At 30.0% G+C, this 15259-nt stretch overlaps 1 protein-coding gene across 1 annotated transcript; it reads right to left on the bottom strand.

Annotated features, from left to right (window-relative positions):
- Nucleotides 1–10497: 10497 nt before the first annotated feature.
- LOC136078580 (uncharacterized) lies at nt 10498–14999 on the bottom strand. The gene is made up of 9 exons (XM_065794358.1): nt 14795–14999; nt 14516–14608; nt 13943–14189; nt 12113–12411; nt 11860–11913; nt 11465–11776; nt 11160–11348; nt 10941–11060; nt 10498–10850 (listed from the first exon to the last, which is right to left on the bottom strand). Exons 1-9 carry the CDS (start codon nt 14997–14999, stop codon nt 10498–10500), a joined length of 1872 nt encoding a protein of 623 aa, XP_065650430.1.
- Between the last annotated feature and the right edge of the window lie 260 nt (nt 15000–15259).

Genomic DNA, 15259 nt, shown 5'->3' with positions numbered 1-15259 from the left:
AAAATATATGATTTAGAATTTTGTAACAACGAAACACGAAATCTTTCAAAACATCTCACAAATTTTATTAAATCAAACGAGCTGGTTTTTGTCGATATAATCAATGGTGCTGGTCCTACCTACACCTATCAGCATAAAACTCTTTTAAATTCTTCTTACATTGACCATATAGCATCTTTAAAAGATACAGAACTATGTTTTACAAATTGTCAAATTATTCCCCCTTCACCGTTTAATAATAGTAATCAATTTCCGGTATCCACAAGTATCAACCTTAGAGGTAGCAGCTTATCTAACGAAATAAATAATACAATGGAAAAGTATGATTCAGTTCCAAAATATGCATGGAAGAATGAAAAGTCTATTGATTTTTATAATCATAATCTATCTATAGCATTTAGCAATTACACATTTATAGATAAAAAAATAGAAGCAGAAAATAAAATCACATGTTTCAAAATCAAAAATGCAGCTCTCTTGGCAGTTAAACAGTGTTTTGGACAACAAGTGACATGTAAGTATTCAAAACCTTGGTGGACACCAGAGCTTAAAAGATGTAAAGATAACTTATCCTTTCACTATAAGCAATGGCAAAAATCCGATTATAACAAGTCAATAGAATACATAGTCTACAAAAGATATATCTATTCCCGAAAAAACTTCCGTAAAGCTGTTAAAGCAGCACATAACAAAAAAATCTACGAAAAAACTAAAAATATCGAATACCTACGCAATATTATTCCTCAAAAGTTTTGGGACAATATTCGCAAAATAAAAAATAAAAATAATACTCAACTCTTTACAATTAATAAATTGCAAAACAAAAACGAAATCGTTGAAGAATTTAGCCATCATTTTCAAAAAATACTTAATACGCCGCAATATACAAATAACGAATTTAATCCTAAACAAATTCCACATATAAGTAAAGAGCCTAATTCAAAATTTATTTCAACAGCTGGTATTGAAAAATGTATTTTAAATCTTAAAAATAATACATCCGACGATTGTTTTGGAATAAGTACTGAACATCTTAAAAACTCTCGCAGTAACAGTCTTCTAATGTTACTCGCTTCTTTTATATAACAGCATGTTAACAAATGGAAAGGTTCCCCAATGTTTATCAACAGCCACAATTATTCTATTAGTTAAGTCTTATAAAACATCACTGGAAAATCCAAATAACTACAGAGGAATCAGCATTCTACCTATCTTTACGAAACTTCTCGAATATCTTATCGTACATATATGTCTAGATATCACAGAGAGTAATTCACATCAATTTGGGTTTAAAAATAAAATAACTCTATCCTTCACGCAGAATTTCTTCTGAGTAAAACAATGAAACACTATAAACATAACAGTTCACCTGTATATATATGCAGTTTAGATGCTAACAAAGCTTTTGATAGTTGTAACTGGGAAATACTATTTGAGAAACTATATTATCAGAAAAAAATCCCACTATCGGTAGATCATACCATCTCATCGTTATATCGGGCAGGTACTGCTAATGTATCATATCTTGGATGCACATCAGAAGAGTTTAGGTTGTCTCAGGGAGTTCGACAAGGGTCCATACTTTCGCCTCATCTTTACAATATTTATACTGAAAATCTTTTAGAGAAAATTGTCTCAGAATCCAAAGTAGGAACTTCAATAAATGGGGTATACACTGGTGTCATTGCGTATGCAGATGATATAATTTTGCAAAGTTCAACTATATCTGGTCTTCAAAATCTTATTAACATCGTCCAAAAGTATGGAATATCAAACTTTATCAAACTAAATGCAGAAAAAACTGAATTTTTAATATCTGGAGTAAGCTCGATTATCAATAACGTGATTTATATTAACGACGCTCCTATTAAGTTTCAAAGCAATTTAAAACATCTTGGTTTCCTTTGGGATAATAAGAACAAAAATATGACGGCAACACTCCAAAAAACGAATATAAATGAAAGGATAATGCAATTTTTATCTGTTGCAAAAGCTCTTATAAGAAACGGAATTCGCTTATGCCAGCCTGCTACGATTTTTTATTTAATTCCCTAGCTATTCCAACGCTATTATACGGACTAGAACTGGGTTGTAGAACAATAAGTTTCTACAGAATATTGATAAAGTCGGACGATCTGTCTTAAAATCATTTTTTAATATTTCTAAGCATAGTAAAAATTACCTCCATTTTTTTTTCAAAGTAGACTCTGTATCGAACATTCTTATTCATAACAAGTTAAACTTATTTATCAGGCTACTTAATGACCTCATATGTTACTCCATTATAATGACTCAGTTGCCGTGTATAAATAATCAAAGTTTATTTGTTGGTGAGATATGGCTAACATGCAAGCAACTTGGTATTAATATGCTGCAATGTATGATCAAGGGCAATAAAATTAAAACTGCACGCCCTAAGGAAGTGTTAGATGCCAATATCGCCGCAATTTTAAAACAACCTGTCCAATTATGGAATTTAAAGGATCAAAGACCTTATATTTAGAACTTTGATGGAAGAAAACATTCCAAGAACAATACAAGAACAGCATTTTCTTTATTTGTTTTTTTTACCTACAATTTATCTAAATATTGGGTGTTTAAAAGAATATATATATATATATATATATATATATACATATATATATATATATATATATATATATATATATATATATATATATATATATATATATATATATATATATATATATATATATATATATATATAAGCATTACAAGACTACCTATAAACGCTTTTGTTATGTTGGGTTTAAGAATGCCTTTTTGCCTCGATTAATACTAAAAGAAGGGTTATTTTATGACATTTTGTAAACACAAAATCTGGAAAACTATAAGAGTTTGAGATTTCAAATTTTTACCAGTTCTTTATTGTATAGAAATGCAGGAGTTGAACCAAAACTAAGTCATAATATAAAATATTTCAAAAGGTATTGTTATTTGTTACTGATTGTCATTATTTTGTATAATAAATGGTCATAAAAAGTGCCATAACATTTTTATTTTTTTGTATCAAACATTAGTTTTGGTTCACCAATGTGTACTTTAAAATATCATGTTTTAAAGTTAACAAAATTGCTAAAAATTAAATACTGAGAAAAACACAAAAATAAAATTAAACTAACAAAAACATTATGATTTTATTAATATGAGCCTGCTGAATAAGCTGGGATTATGTCGCTTTACTTCTCTTTATCCAGGAATCCTTTTCTGATAGCTCTTAATTTTCTTTTCATCTTTATGCCTTTGGTTGATGACTTTCTCTGAATGTTCTTTATGCGGTTTGTAATACATACAAAAATCTAATTAAGACATTTTTTCCACACCATACTGTTTAAGCATTCGTTTCTATTTTGAGTTTGGCCATACAAACATTTTAACAACAACGAATCTGTTGTTAAGTCATGCCAAACTGGAATTAATAAATCTTTAATTGCAATTGGAAGGCTCAAGTTTTTTTTATAGGTTTTGTTACCTGTTATTTTGTCAGCCTACCATAAACACCAGCTATCTTTGTTGCGTGGACAAAACTGATGACGAACATTTTCATCAAAAAAGTTTATTAGAGTATTCAACAAGACAATAATGCTTTTTACGATTCTCAAGGAAATAAGTCAGACATTAGATTATTTAAAATTCCTTAGAACACTGCTCGTCGTAATAAGTCATCTAAAAGTAGTGTAAAAAGGGCATTCCAGGCCAAAAAATTGTCAAACATATACCTATCCATATTCTCATATCATATTTCAACTATAATACTAACCATAAATTCTTAACTCATTTCAACCATAAACTTATCCATATTCTCATATCATATTTTAACCATTATGCTAACAATATTCTCATATCATATTTCAAGGGGTAAACAGATCCTATCTGTTGACCAGCTTCGCACCCCTTCTTCATCTATTAGGCTGGCGCAGATGTATTTTTAATACATTGTTTCCAGTTTAGGATGTTGAATGCTGGATCTTCTTGACTCAATGCATGGGTTTTGCTTGTGTCTCTGTTTTTATTACTAGGCAACTCATTCTATTATCTCCTAATGAGGGTACAGCTCTAAAACTCAGTTTTATGGTTCTGAGGCCGGTAGGTAGTCAGGTTTCCCGAACTCTGTGGTAGCTCTCAGAGAGGCAGATTCCATCAACAGCTGAAAAATATCAAAGTATTAACAGTGCCATGTTGCGCATGGATGGTGTCCCTGTTTGTACTTTTGGTGTGCATTGCGGAGGCCACATTTGGAGCCCTTTGTTACGGCTTAGGGTTTATTAGTAGTAAAGTAAGCTTAGGGTTTATTAGTAGTGAGGCAATTGCTTGGGCTATTAAACGGTGTTCTGAGTACTATCTATGCTTTGAGTAAAGTTCTTCAATCTAATTTTAAAATGAATAATGTACCAAAAACTATAAAACACAAAAAACCATCATCATCACCAAGTTCTCTAAACCTATCATTCACTAATATTTGTGGTCTTCGAAGTAACTTTTCTTCTGTTAAGTCTTATCTCTTGCAAAGTTCACCAGACCTACTTGCTCTTTGTGAGACTAGTTTGAGTTCGGCTGTCTCATCTTGTGATCTTAGTGTTGATGGTTATCTTCCTCTAATACGTAAAGACTCCAATAGTCACATGCTTGGCCTCGACATTCACATTCGCAAGTATTCACCCATTTGTCGTGAAACTAGGTTTGAATCCACAGACTATTCTTTCATGTGCTTTCGTTTAGCACCACTTCAGTCTATTGCCTTTCTCTTTGTTCTATATCGCTCTCCTTCATCTCAAGACTGCACTCTTTTTGACATTATTTCGGATCATATTGACCTAGCCCTCTCTCTTTATCCATCAGCTAATATAGTTGTTGTCGGTGACTTTAATGCTCACCACTCTGAATGGCTTGGTTTTAGTGTCAGTGACTCTGCTGGCATTAAAGCCCACAACTTTTGCCTTTCTCAACCCCTAACTCAAATAGTCAACTTTCCAACTCGCTTTCCTGACAATTATCTACCTTTTCTACTCGACTTATGTCTTGTTTCTGATCCTAGTCAGTGCTCAGTTTCTCCACATTCACCCTTAGGTTCTTCTGATCACAGTTTGATCTCTCTAAAACTAATATCTCATACTTCTTCCTCACCTGAATCCCCCTATTATCAAATCTCTTACAACTACAGTAAAGCTGACTGGGATTCTTTCCATGATTTTCTTCGTGATGGCCCTTGGGTAGAAATCTTTTGTCTTTTTGTCGACAAATGTGCTTCTTACATAACTTCGTGGATTCAGGCTGGCATGGAATCTTTTATTCTCTCGACGATTCCAGGTCAAGCCTCACTCTCCTCCATGGTTTTCCTCACACTGTGCTGCTGCAATTGCCAATCAAAACCGTTACTTCCATATTTATGAGCAAAACAACTCTCCAGAAAACAGACGTCTGTTTATTACTGCTAGAAACAATTGTAAAAAGGTTTTGTCTAACGCCAAAACCCGCTATTGTCAGGTCATGAAATCTCGTATCTCATCTCAAAAATTCGACTCTCGTGATTTCTGGAGAATCTTTAATAATATCAATAATAAGAGCAAATCTATAATTCCACCTCTCTTGTATGGTTCAGACTTTGTCACCTCACCAAAAGACAAAGCTGAATTGTTTGCTAAAAACTTTTCATCAATATCATCTCTTAATTCCACTAGTTGCGTTCTACCTGATATTGCTAACAAACAGGTTGATCCATTGCTTGACATTCATATCACTCCAGCATCTGTATCTAAAGTGATTTTCTGCCTAGACTCTTCAACAGCTTGTGGCCCGGACAACATACCTGTTATTGTCTTGCAGAAGTGTTCTCCGGAGCTGTCATCTATACTCTCAAAACTATTTAACAAGTGCTTATCAGAGTCTTGTTTTCCGGCCTGCTGGAAAGCGGCATCTGTTATCCCTATCTTCAAAAATTCTGGAGAGCGATCTGATTCGTCTAACTACCGTCTCATAAGTCTTCTTCCTATTATAAGCAAGGTTTTTTAATCTTTAATTAAAAAACACTTAATTTCTCATCTTGAATCTAATAACTTCTGACTATTACTCTTTTTAATTTACATTAACGATCTTCCAGATATTCTCACATTTAAGGTGGCATTGTTTGCTGATGATACTACCATTTATTCTTGTCGTGGTAAGAAACCAATACCCTCTGATTGCTTGGAGGGGGCATTTGAGCTTGAAAAGGATCTTACTTCTGCTACAGCATGGGGCTCACAGTGGCTGGTGAACTTTAATTCAGATAAAACTCAAGTTTTTTCAGCCAATCGTTATCGCAATAACTTAAATCTTCCTATATTTATGAACGGTGATGTACTCGATGAGTCACCTACTCTTCATCTTCTAGGATTAACTCTTACTTCCAATCTTTCTTAAAAACCATATATCAAATCAGTTGCAAAATTAGCATCTGCTATGGTTGCATCTCTTTATCGAGCTCGTCACTTTCTTACTTCGGATTCTATTCTCTATCTCTATAAATCTCAAATCCGGCCCTGTATGGAATACTGTTGCCATATCTGGGGCGGATCTTCTAATGATGCCCTTTCTCTTTTAGACAAGGTGCAAAAACGCATAGTAAACATAGTTGGACCTGCTCTTGCAGCCAACCTCCAACCATTATCACATCGTCGTAATGTTGCTTCTCTTTCTCTTTTCTACAAATACTATAATGGGCACTGCTCTAAAGAGCTAGCGTCTCTTGTGCCATCTACTAAAATTCATTCTCGTGTACTCTACTCAACATTCAATTAAGTGTCATCCTTTTTCTGTGACTGTTCCTAAGTGCTCCAAAAACGCTTATTTGTCTAGTTTTTTTCCTCGAACATCAGTTCTCTGGAATTCGCTTTCTTCATCTTGCTTTCCTGATTCATATAATTTGCAATCTTTTAAGTTGTCCTTCAATCGTTATCTTGCTCTACAATCTTCATCTTTTTTCTTTCAGTAACTTCCAACTTTAATTAGTGGCTGCTTGCAGCCTTGTTGGAAGCAAAGATGTTTAGAAAAAAAAAAAAAAAACCATTATGCTAACCATATTCTCATATCATAATTCAACCATTATGCTAACCATATTCTCATATCATATTTCAACCATTATGCTAACCATATTCTCATATCATATTTTAACCTTTATGCTATCCATATTCTCATAAAGTCATTTCAACCATTATACTAACCATAATCTCTGAGCTAAAATAAAATAATGTAAAGATAAAATAATGGTAGTATAACAAGCATAATATATTAATATATTATGATTAAATCATAACTATAAACTCTGAGCTAAAAAAATCATTTTTATAAAAAAATTATTTTTTGTAATTTTAAATCAATTTTTTAAGTTAAGCTATAATTTCACAAGTTAAATCTAAGCTATAGCTAATTGATTTCACAAGTGAAATCTAAGCATAAATGTAATATAACTACTCGTAAAAGAAAGCATCTCCTATTACAGTAAAACTTCCAGATTGTCCTTCTTCTGCATCCCCAGAGTTTTATGTAACTACTAATCTCTTTCCACTACTGACACTAGGCATGGAATCAGAAAAATTTCTGAATAATGAGATAATAGTTGTAGAATCAATTGTATCTTTAGATTAATACAATAGTCCAGATGACTCATTATTAAATGTTTTAATATTAGCACCGTTCCACGAACAAAGATAAAAGTCTTCTAAACCAGATGAGCAGTATATACATACACTATTGCGATCAAATCCTTGAAATACCGTATAATTAGTATCGTTATATGGTGTCTAAGGTTGTATAACAGAGTTAGTATTTACTGGAGAATTGTATGTATCATACATGCGTACTCTAGATTCCCACCAATTTCCAGAATTGCCCATAACATGCATTCTAATATATTTAAGATAAACACCTTGAACAGCAACGTCTGGAGCATCTAATAATATACATTCTTTACCATAAATTGTGTTTGTAAATCTAAATGTTTCTGAGTATAATTTAATAGATGACAATAATTGAGGTATTGATGTAGTTCTTGTTATAAAAGGTTGTAACCAATATTTTACTTGTTGACTAGTTTTATTGTATAATTGAATTATTAGACTAGTAGTAAATGGTAAATCTAGTGTAAAGTATCCTCCTAATGAATTAGCCGTATGTACATTACAACCTTGTAAAGAGTTTGCAAAATATGAGTGACCAAGTGGGTCAAGTGGTGCAAATAAAATCTCACTAGCTAAAGGAATATTATTATCTCCAACGCTATCTGTAGAAAGAGAAAAATCTGCTATGCAAAGTGAATGATCTGTGTATATTCTAAGAAATACGTTGCCTGGTAAATTAAGAGTAGTATCAAGCCCTTAAAATGCTAGCCATAGTTTTCTGAGAATACCAGGACCAGAAGGTTGAACAAAAATTGTTGTTGCATCAGGACCTGTAGTTGGTGGAACAAGCTTTTTTTTAAATCGAAGGCACGTTAAACTTGAATTTGGTATTATTCCTAATTCATTAAGATTAAGCGTATTTATTATCAACATAATTTTTTGTAATAGCATCATGTGAGCTAGTAGGTTCTGCTACATTTATTAATTTATTAGAATTCATATTAATATTACTAGTTGCATTATTATATCCATCTCTCCTAATGAACAAGTTAGTAGCTTGAGATAATGTTAAACCATCTACAGCTACAGATGAATTAGTGTCGCGTCCGAATTTATTAACAGGCATTTTATATATATAAAGAAAATTTTTTTAACTAAATTCTTTTTTAAATTACCATAGATTTTTTTTAAAAAGTTACCAAAGATTATTAATAATATTCTGAAAATCTTATCCTTTATCTAGTTTTTTTAAAACATATAAACACAAGTGTCCACAGAATGAGGTAATTCCAAATTGAACTCGATCACTATTATAATAAACAGGACTTTTTAAATAATTAACAACTTCAACTGGTGGTGGTAGTCCATAAGAGTCAAAACTTAGTTTTTTATCTCCGTCTTTGTACCAGCAAATCCAGTGAAATCCCTGCGTACTTGAATCTCCTGTATTTAATATTCCACATTCTTTTTTTTGTGTATTTTTAGGTAATTCATCTCTTACAAATACACCTTTAAAATGTTTTATTTTTATTTTTTTTGCTGCTTTGATCAATTGAAAATTTGTTAGTGGTTCATTTGTTAAAATTATTCCCTCAACATTGATAAGTTTATGATAATTGTTATTAATTTTTTCCATTTTTACTTATAAATTGTTTTTTTCTTAAAAAACAATTTTAACCTCTTTGACCTCTTTGGGCTCTGGGCTCTTTGACCTCTTTGACCTCTTTGACCAATAAATTATTTTCTTTTAGTTTGTAGTGTCCATATCCTAATGTGTGTATACCATCTTCTAAAATAATTCTTTTATCATCTTCTGCGCTTAATGCTACTTTATTGATCTCTTCTGTGTAAATTTCATGTAAATGGGATCTTATGACATTCATTCTCCTAACATGCTTTATTGAATAAAAGATTATTTAATAAGCAATCTTTGTAATCTTCATGTGTTATATACTTTTTAACAACATTTTTCCTTACTCCTTTACATTTTTTCTTCTCTTCTCCGTGTACTTTGTAAGAATACAACTTGGATATAAGTCCTACAAATTCTTCAATTTGTGCTCCTTTTGATTCATCTTTAAATATTTTTGATACTTTATTATTAGCTCCAACTTTAAAACCTATTTTATTAATTGCAGGATGATTCTTATCAAAATCACTTGTATCGAATTTGCTTTCAATATCATTAGTAATATCTGCATAAATGTCTTCTGTTTTTGTTTCGGATGCTAAAGAATCTGAACCTGTGAATAATAGTTTTGCTCTATCAGCATATTTATTATTTATGTAATCATAGTGAAATTCGTACATTAGATATTTGCTTAAATCTAATATACACATTCCTTAGTAAATTGGTTAAGAATATTTTAATTTTGTTCTTTTCACATGTACCGCTATTAAGTTTTCATCAAATATTGTTCTACTTTCAAAGTTAGGTTTTGATGCTAATTTAATAGCTTCATTTCTGTCTGTTACCAATCTAGTATCAACTCTATTTTCAATATTCTCCATTGTTTTTTCAAATACTGAATTGTTCATGAGTTTAAAAAAGTCTGTTTCAAACTTATTAGTTGATTTAGCCCTTAGGTCTGTATTTAGTTAAATGTATTTACTTAACCATGCTGATTCTTCAAATTTTATTCCTCTATGAATTTTTGTAATCTTTAATCCTAATCTTTCATACAATTTAAGATTTTCATAATGAATGACAATTTTTCTTGTTATTCAAGTTAGGTACAAATTTTTCAACTTTATCAATAGTTATTCTTTCAGGTGCGAGCGGATAATCATTATGTTTATCCTGCAGATGTTCAGGATAATCTAAATCTACTTCTAGTATACATGGAATTGATTTCCAGTTCATCAACTCAATTTCATCCATTCATTTAAAGCCAAGTGTTGGAAGTGGTTTACTCACTGCCCATCCATGTAAAATATTAGCATCTAGATACTGTACATAGGTTGATGGTTTGCTTTGATCATACGCATCACCTATGTACTTATTATTAGAAGTTCCTAATCTATTTGATGTCATACTATTTCCATCTCTTATACCTTTCTTTATCTTTAGTATCATATCGTAATCACTTAGTAATTCTAATTTTATTTCGGTTTTATTTAATGCCGCATTCCAAGCTAATCCTGGTGCTGTATAGTACCAAGCAGGATCTAAACCATAATTGTTAATACAAAGATCTCTAAAATTTTCAAATACATCAGCGAGTAACAACACATCTGAAACATTGTACAAATCATGATAATCTCTAAATGTTTTACAATTAAACTCTTTCCGCTCATTTTAGGCATGCGAGTAATCATTATCACTTATTCTTTCACTGTTTAATCTAGAAAAGAATGATTCTTTTGGCGGTAATTGTGTCTCATTAAATCTATTAATAGAATCAACCCAATCATATGGGTATACATCTTTTTTTAGTAACAAATCTAATTTTTTACATGAATAAAATTTTCCTATATTTTTGCATTGATCTTTTTTTAAATTCTTTTATAATTCATCTAAACTATCAGACATAAATCTATAACTATCTAAGAAACGAAGTTCACGTTTAACTTCAACTTTTTTACCCTCTTTATTAATAAGCTCACCAACTTTAATTTTTCTAGACAAGCTAATATACTTTTCTTTATTGTTTGGTATACAACTCAACTTTCCTCCTGATAATTTCTTTATAAATAAGTGAGAATCGTAACCAGATAAACTGTGAAATAGTGCTGGAAAGAATTTTGGAATTTTATAGTTTAAATTACAATTTTGATGAGCAGCACCGATATTTTTTCCAGTAATGTGACAGTGGTCACGTACTTTATCATTTTCAAGTTTTTTCTACAATTGTGGCATGCTGCATTAAAATCATCATTATTTTCATCAGTAAATATCATCCCTTTTGGAAATTTAATCTTGTTATAAATTTTTATGATATCTTCTTCTAAGCTGTCAACAAAAATTTGTGCAACACCATCCGTTTCACTACTTGCAGTAAATGTGACTGGGCTGCTTTGATAAAAACTTTCATCAAAACATTTAATATAATAACAGAATGAACTTGGAATATGTCTTTGATGTTGTTTAGTATAGAAATCATCCGGATTTGGTTCACAAGCGTAAATTGGTTTGATAAAACTTTCAAAGTCTGCATATACTACAAACGGAACTCTTATTGATATATTGTGATTAGTAAATTGCATTGTTGAATTTGGTGGTGGAAATTCGATACTTACTGACCATGTGTTTCACAATAAAGTATATGTTTAGATAAAGATTCTTCAGAATCAAACCCTAATAAACAATTTCTACAATAGTGTTTTTTACAATGTTTATCAGATGTTTGTGATGAAAGCAATCTGCCTAATTTTTTTATTAAAAAGTAATGATTAGTTTCACCATTTGAGAATAATAGTAAATCTATTAAATGTTTGCGATCATTATTCTTTAATACATGCAAAATATGAACTTCTCAATCTTCATAACCATATACATTGACACTGATATCTGTATTGTCTTCTCATCACTATCTTCTCAAATTGTGTTATTTGGTTTAATGATACTGGAATTTCTATTTTATCCCAGTTCATTTTTTCAGCTTTATTTTTAAGCTCTTTATCTACTCTTTCAGGATGATTATCTTTTAGATTATCTTCATTCTTTATATTATTTATCGCATTTTTAGTTGCTAAATTTATATCAAGAGGAATGTATGATTTAGCTTTAATAGGATTATACTCAATAGTATTTATATCCATATTTTCAACAGAAACAAACCCAACCTGATCCTGCCTGTTGATATAATGATAATGAGTCTAAAATTTTCTGCTTTGATATTTCATAAAACTCATCTAAATCTGTTGATTCTAATACAACTTGATTATTCGTTCTAAGTGGAGCAATTTAAAATTTCTCCTGTTTTAATATCAGTACGCTCCATTTCACAATGTAGAACTATATCAACTTTTTTTTTTTTTTTTAGTACTTTAATAGCGCTATTTTTAGCAGCATTTATGAAGGATAAAGCATCGTAACCTTCTATCCCTTTAGCTGTAAATTGTTTTTTAACATTTTTAACTGATGATTTCTTTAATTTAAATTCCATTGGGTTTTTGTAAAACTTGTTATACAACTCTACAACTTAAGATTTTAATGCTTCAATCGTTTCATTAGCTTTTTTTTATAATTTTATCAGGAACATAAGTCATAATCTAATCTGCAATAGAAGTATTATTCGATTCTTTTCGAGATATTGATGTAAAAATTGATGAAGATGATATAACTGGAATTAGCAACCAGACAATCTCTAATGGACTTATTATAAAAGGACAAAAATAGACTTCGACAAAGCACTAATTGCAACAATTTTAATTACAACTATCAAAAATGAACTGTCTATAAAAAATGATTGTCTTTCTAGACAATCATTTTAAAAACGGACACTAAATGAACAATCTCGATTTTTTAATGAGGTATAGAAGATCTATTTAATATATAATTTGGACTTATAACGAGTAATTAAATTTTCACTGCAGCATCGTTTCAAAAACTGAAAACGAGCACAAAATTAAAAATACAATTTTTCTAACAGAAGTTCATTTTTTAATTTTTTGTCCAGCGTGTGCTGTTGATTAAAAAGTTAATGTCTATTTAAAAACCTCAAAATGGACTATTTTGTGCTCAATTGAAGTTCATTAATTACTCAGTTCAGTTGTTTTTCAATTCTTAGTGAATGTGCGTGAAAATTTATTTTTAAAATGCCCTCTCCAGTTTGGGATTACTTCAAAAAAGTTGAAGGTAAGTTTATCATTTAAAAAATTTTCCTTAGTCACTAAAATCTTTATCACCTTCAATAAAATTATTTTAAAAATATGTGATCAAGGAGTTGTCCTTTATAAAATGTGGATTAGTAAGTAGAAGATTCCAATAGGTGTTAAAACTTATTTAGGTTTGTGAATAAAACAATAGTGAAAAAGAAAAATGTTTTTTACTTTCATTTTATTGATGAATATGTACGCAAGTTTTAAACAATAATTAATCATGGGCAATGATCGTCATTTGGAGTTTTGATGTCATTTCAATATTTTTTTAATATTATAAATTTACTACATAACAATCTTCAAATAATACGGTAATGAAAGATTTCTGGTTTTATGAAATCAAGTAAATTTAGACAAAATCATAGACACCAAATAGACAAAAAATTATGCTTTGTAGACTTATGAAGTGAAAATTATTTTTTAACTGAGCAATCTTAGGACACCATCAAAAATTTGATAGACACAACAAGGACAAAAAATTAAACATTTGTTGTGTCCATTACAACATACAGAATTGTCTATGTCTGTGTTGTAAGTCTATCCATAGACTAGTCTGGTTACTATCTGGAATATGTTCGTCTAATATATTTCTTTGTTCTACTGATGTAGATTGTAACGCTCTTATGAGATCACTTTTTCTCATTCTATTATAATATTTAATTTTTCGCTCTTTTGCGATTTGTTTTGATTCTGTGACATTTTTGTTTTCCATTTTTATAAAACAAGATATTTTTTTTTCATTTTCATTTTCTTTAAATAGTTAAAAAAAAAAAATCTTGCCATATTTTTTCTGATTTTTAAATATATCCAAATCCTCGTATTCTACAATGATAATTAATATTTTTATATTTCGGAATCTCCTGCTCTTATGTAATTGTCAATGTTCTATTTACAAAAGGTGTAGGAGTCTAGTATATTTTTCCTTTTTTATATGACAAGATTTTATTTATTAAAAATATTTACAAAGCACATGTAAATATTTTTTAAGCATATATTTATTTATTATAAGCATTCTATACGTTTCCACCCTTTAATTCTATAAGAAGGTTTTATAACTCTTTCTATTTTAAACTTACCATCTTTTTCAATTTTAACAGTTCTATTTGAAAAAGGTAAATAATCGTTAGATAATTCCATAGTTATATCGCATTCTCTTACATTTTTGTTTTCTATTTTTTATATTTATTTATTTTATTTATTTATTATTATATGAATCTTTTTCAGAATTTTCAGATTTAAATATTTCAATCGTAAATCCATTATCAACTTTTCCATCATGTAATTCAAGATATCTCCATACATGCTTAGTCTCCGCATAGCACTATATAATGATTTATATATTTTAATTTCTCTACTTTTCATGTTTGGTAATTTAACAGTGACTGGTTTTTTCTTAATTGTTCTTAATCTTTCATATTTTGGATCTATTTCTTTTTTTTCTTCTTGTTTTTCACGATATATTCTTGGCTTGATTGTTTTTTTCTCATTTGCTTCTTTCGCTGGATGTATTCTAGGTCTGCCATCGAGTCTTTTATCATTTACTTCTTTCACTTCAGTCATAATTGATTCTCTATTTAACAATCCATTATCTTTTTTTTTTTTTTTTTAAACATCTTCGCTTCCAATAAGGCTGCAAGCAGCCACTAATTAAACTTGAAAGTTACTGAAAGGAGGACAGATATTGGCCGATAATTGCTGACATTTATCTACTCTAACTGACGGTTCACCACCTTCAAACATAAGCTTTAATTATATTATATTATTAAATATATTTAAATATGATATACTTAAGTATAGTCTAAATATATTAAAAGATGATT

The sequence above is a fragment of the Hydra vulgaris genome, chromosome 03 (genome assembly GCF_038396675.1).
Source record: "Hydra vulgaris chromosome 03, alternate assembly HydraT2T_AEP".
Taxonomy (NCBI): domain Eukaryota; kingdom Metazoa; phylum Cnidaria; class Hydrozoa; order Anthoathecata; family Hydridae; genus Hydra; species Hydra vulgaris.
The sequence above is the reverse complement of the archived record's forward strand: the minus strand, read 5'-3'. Positions and strand labels throughout refer to the sequence as shown.

Bases quoted from the DNA above. Each gene is read 5' to 3' on its own strand.
- LOC136078580 (XM_065794358.1), bottom strand. From the start codon at position 14,999: ATGACTGAAGTGAAAGAAGTAAATGATAAAAGACTCGATGGCAGACCT. The intron at 12,412-13,942 runs GTAATGGACACA...TTATATCAACAG, and splicing joins CATAGACAATTCTGTATGTT to GCAGGATCAGGTTGGGTTTG. The intron at 10,851-10,940 runs GTGATAATGATT...ACAATGTTTCAG, and splicing joins ATTAAACAGTGAAAGAATAA to ATGTGTTGTTACTCGCTGAT.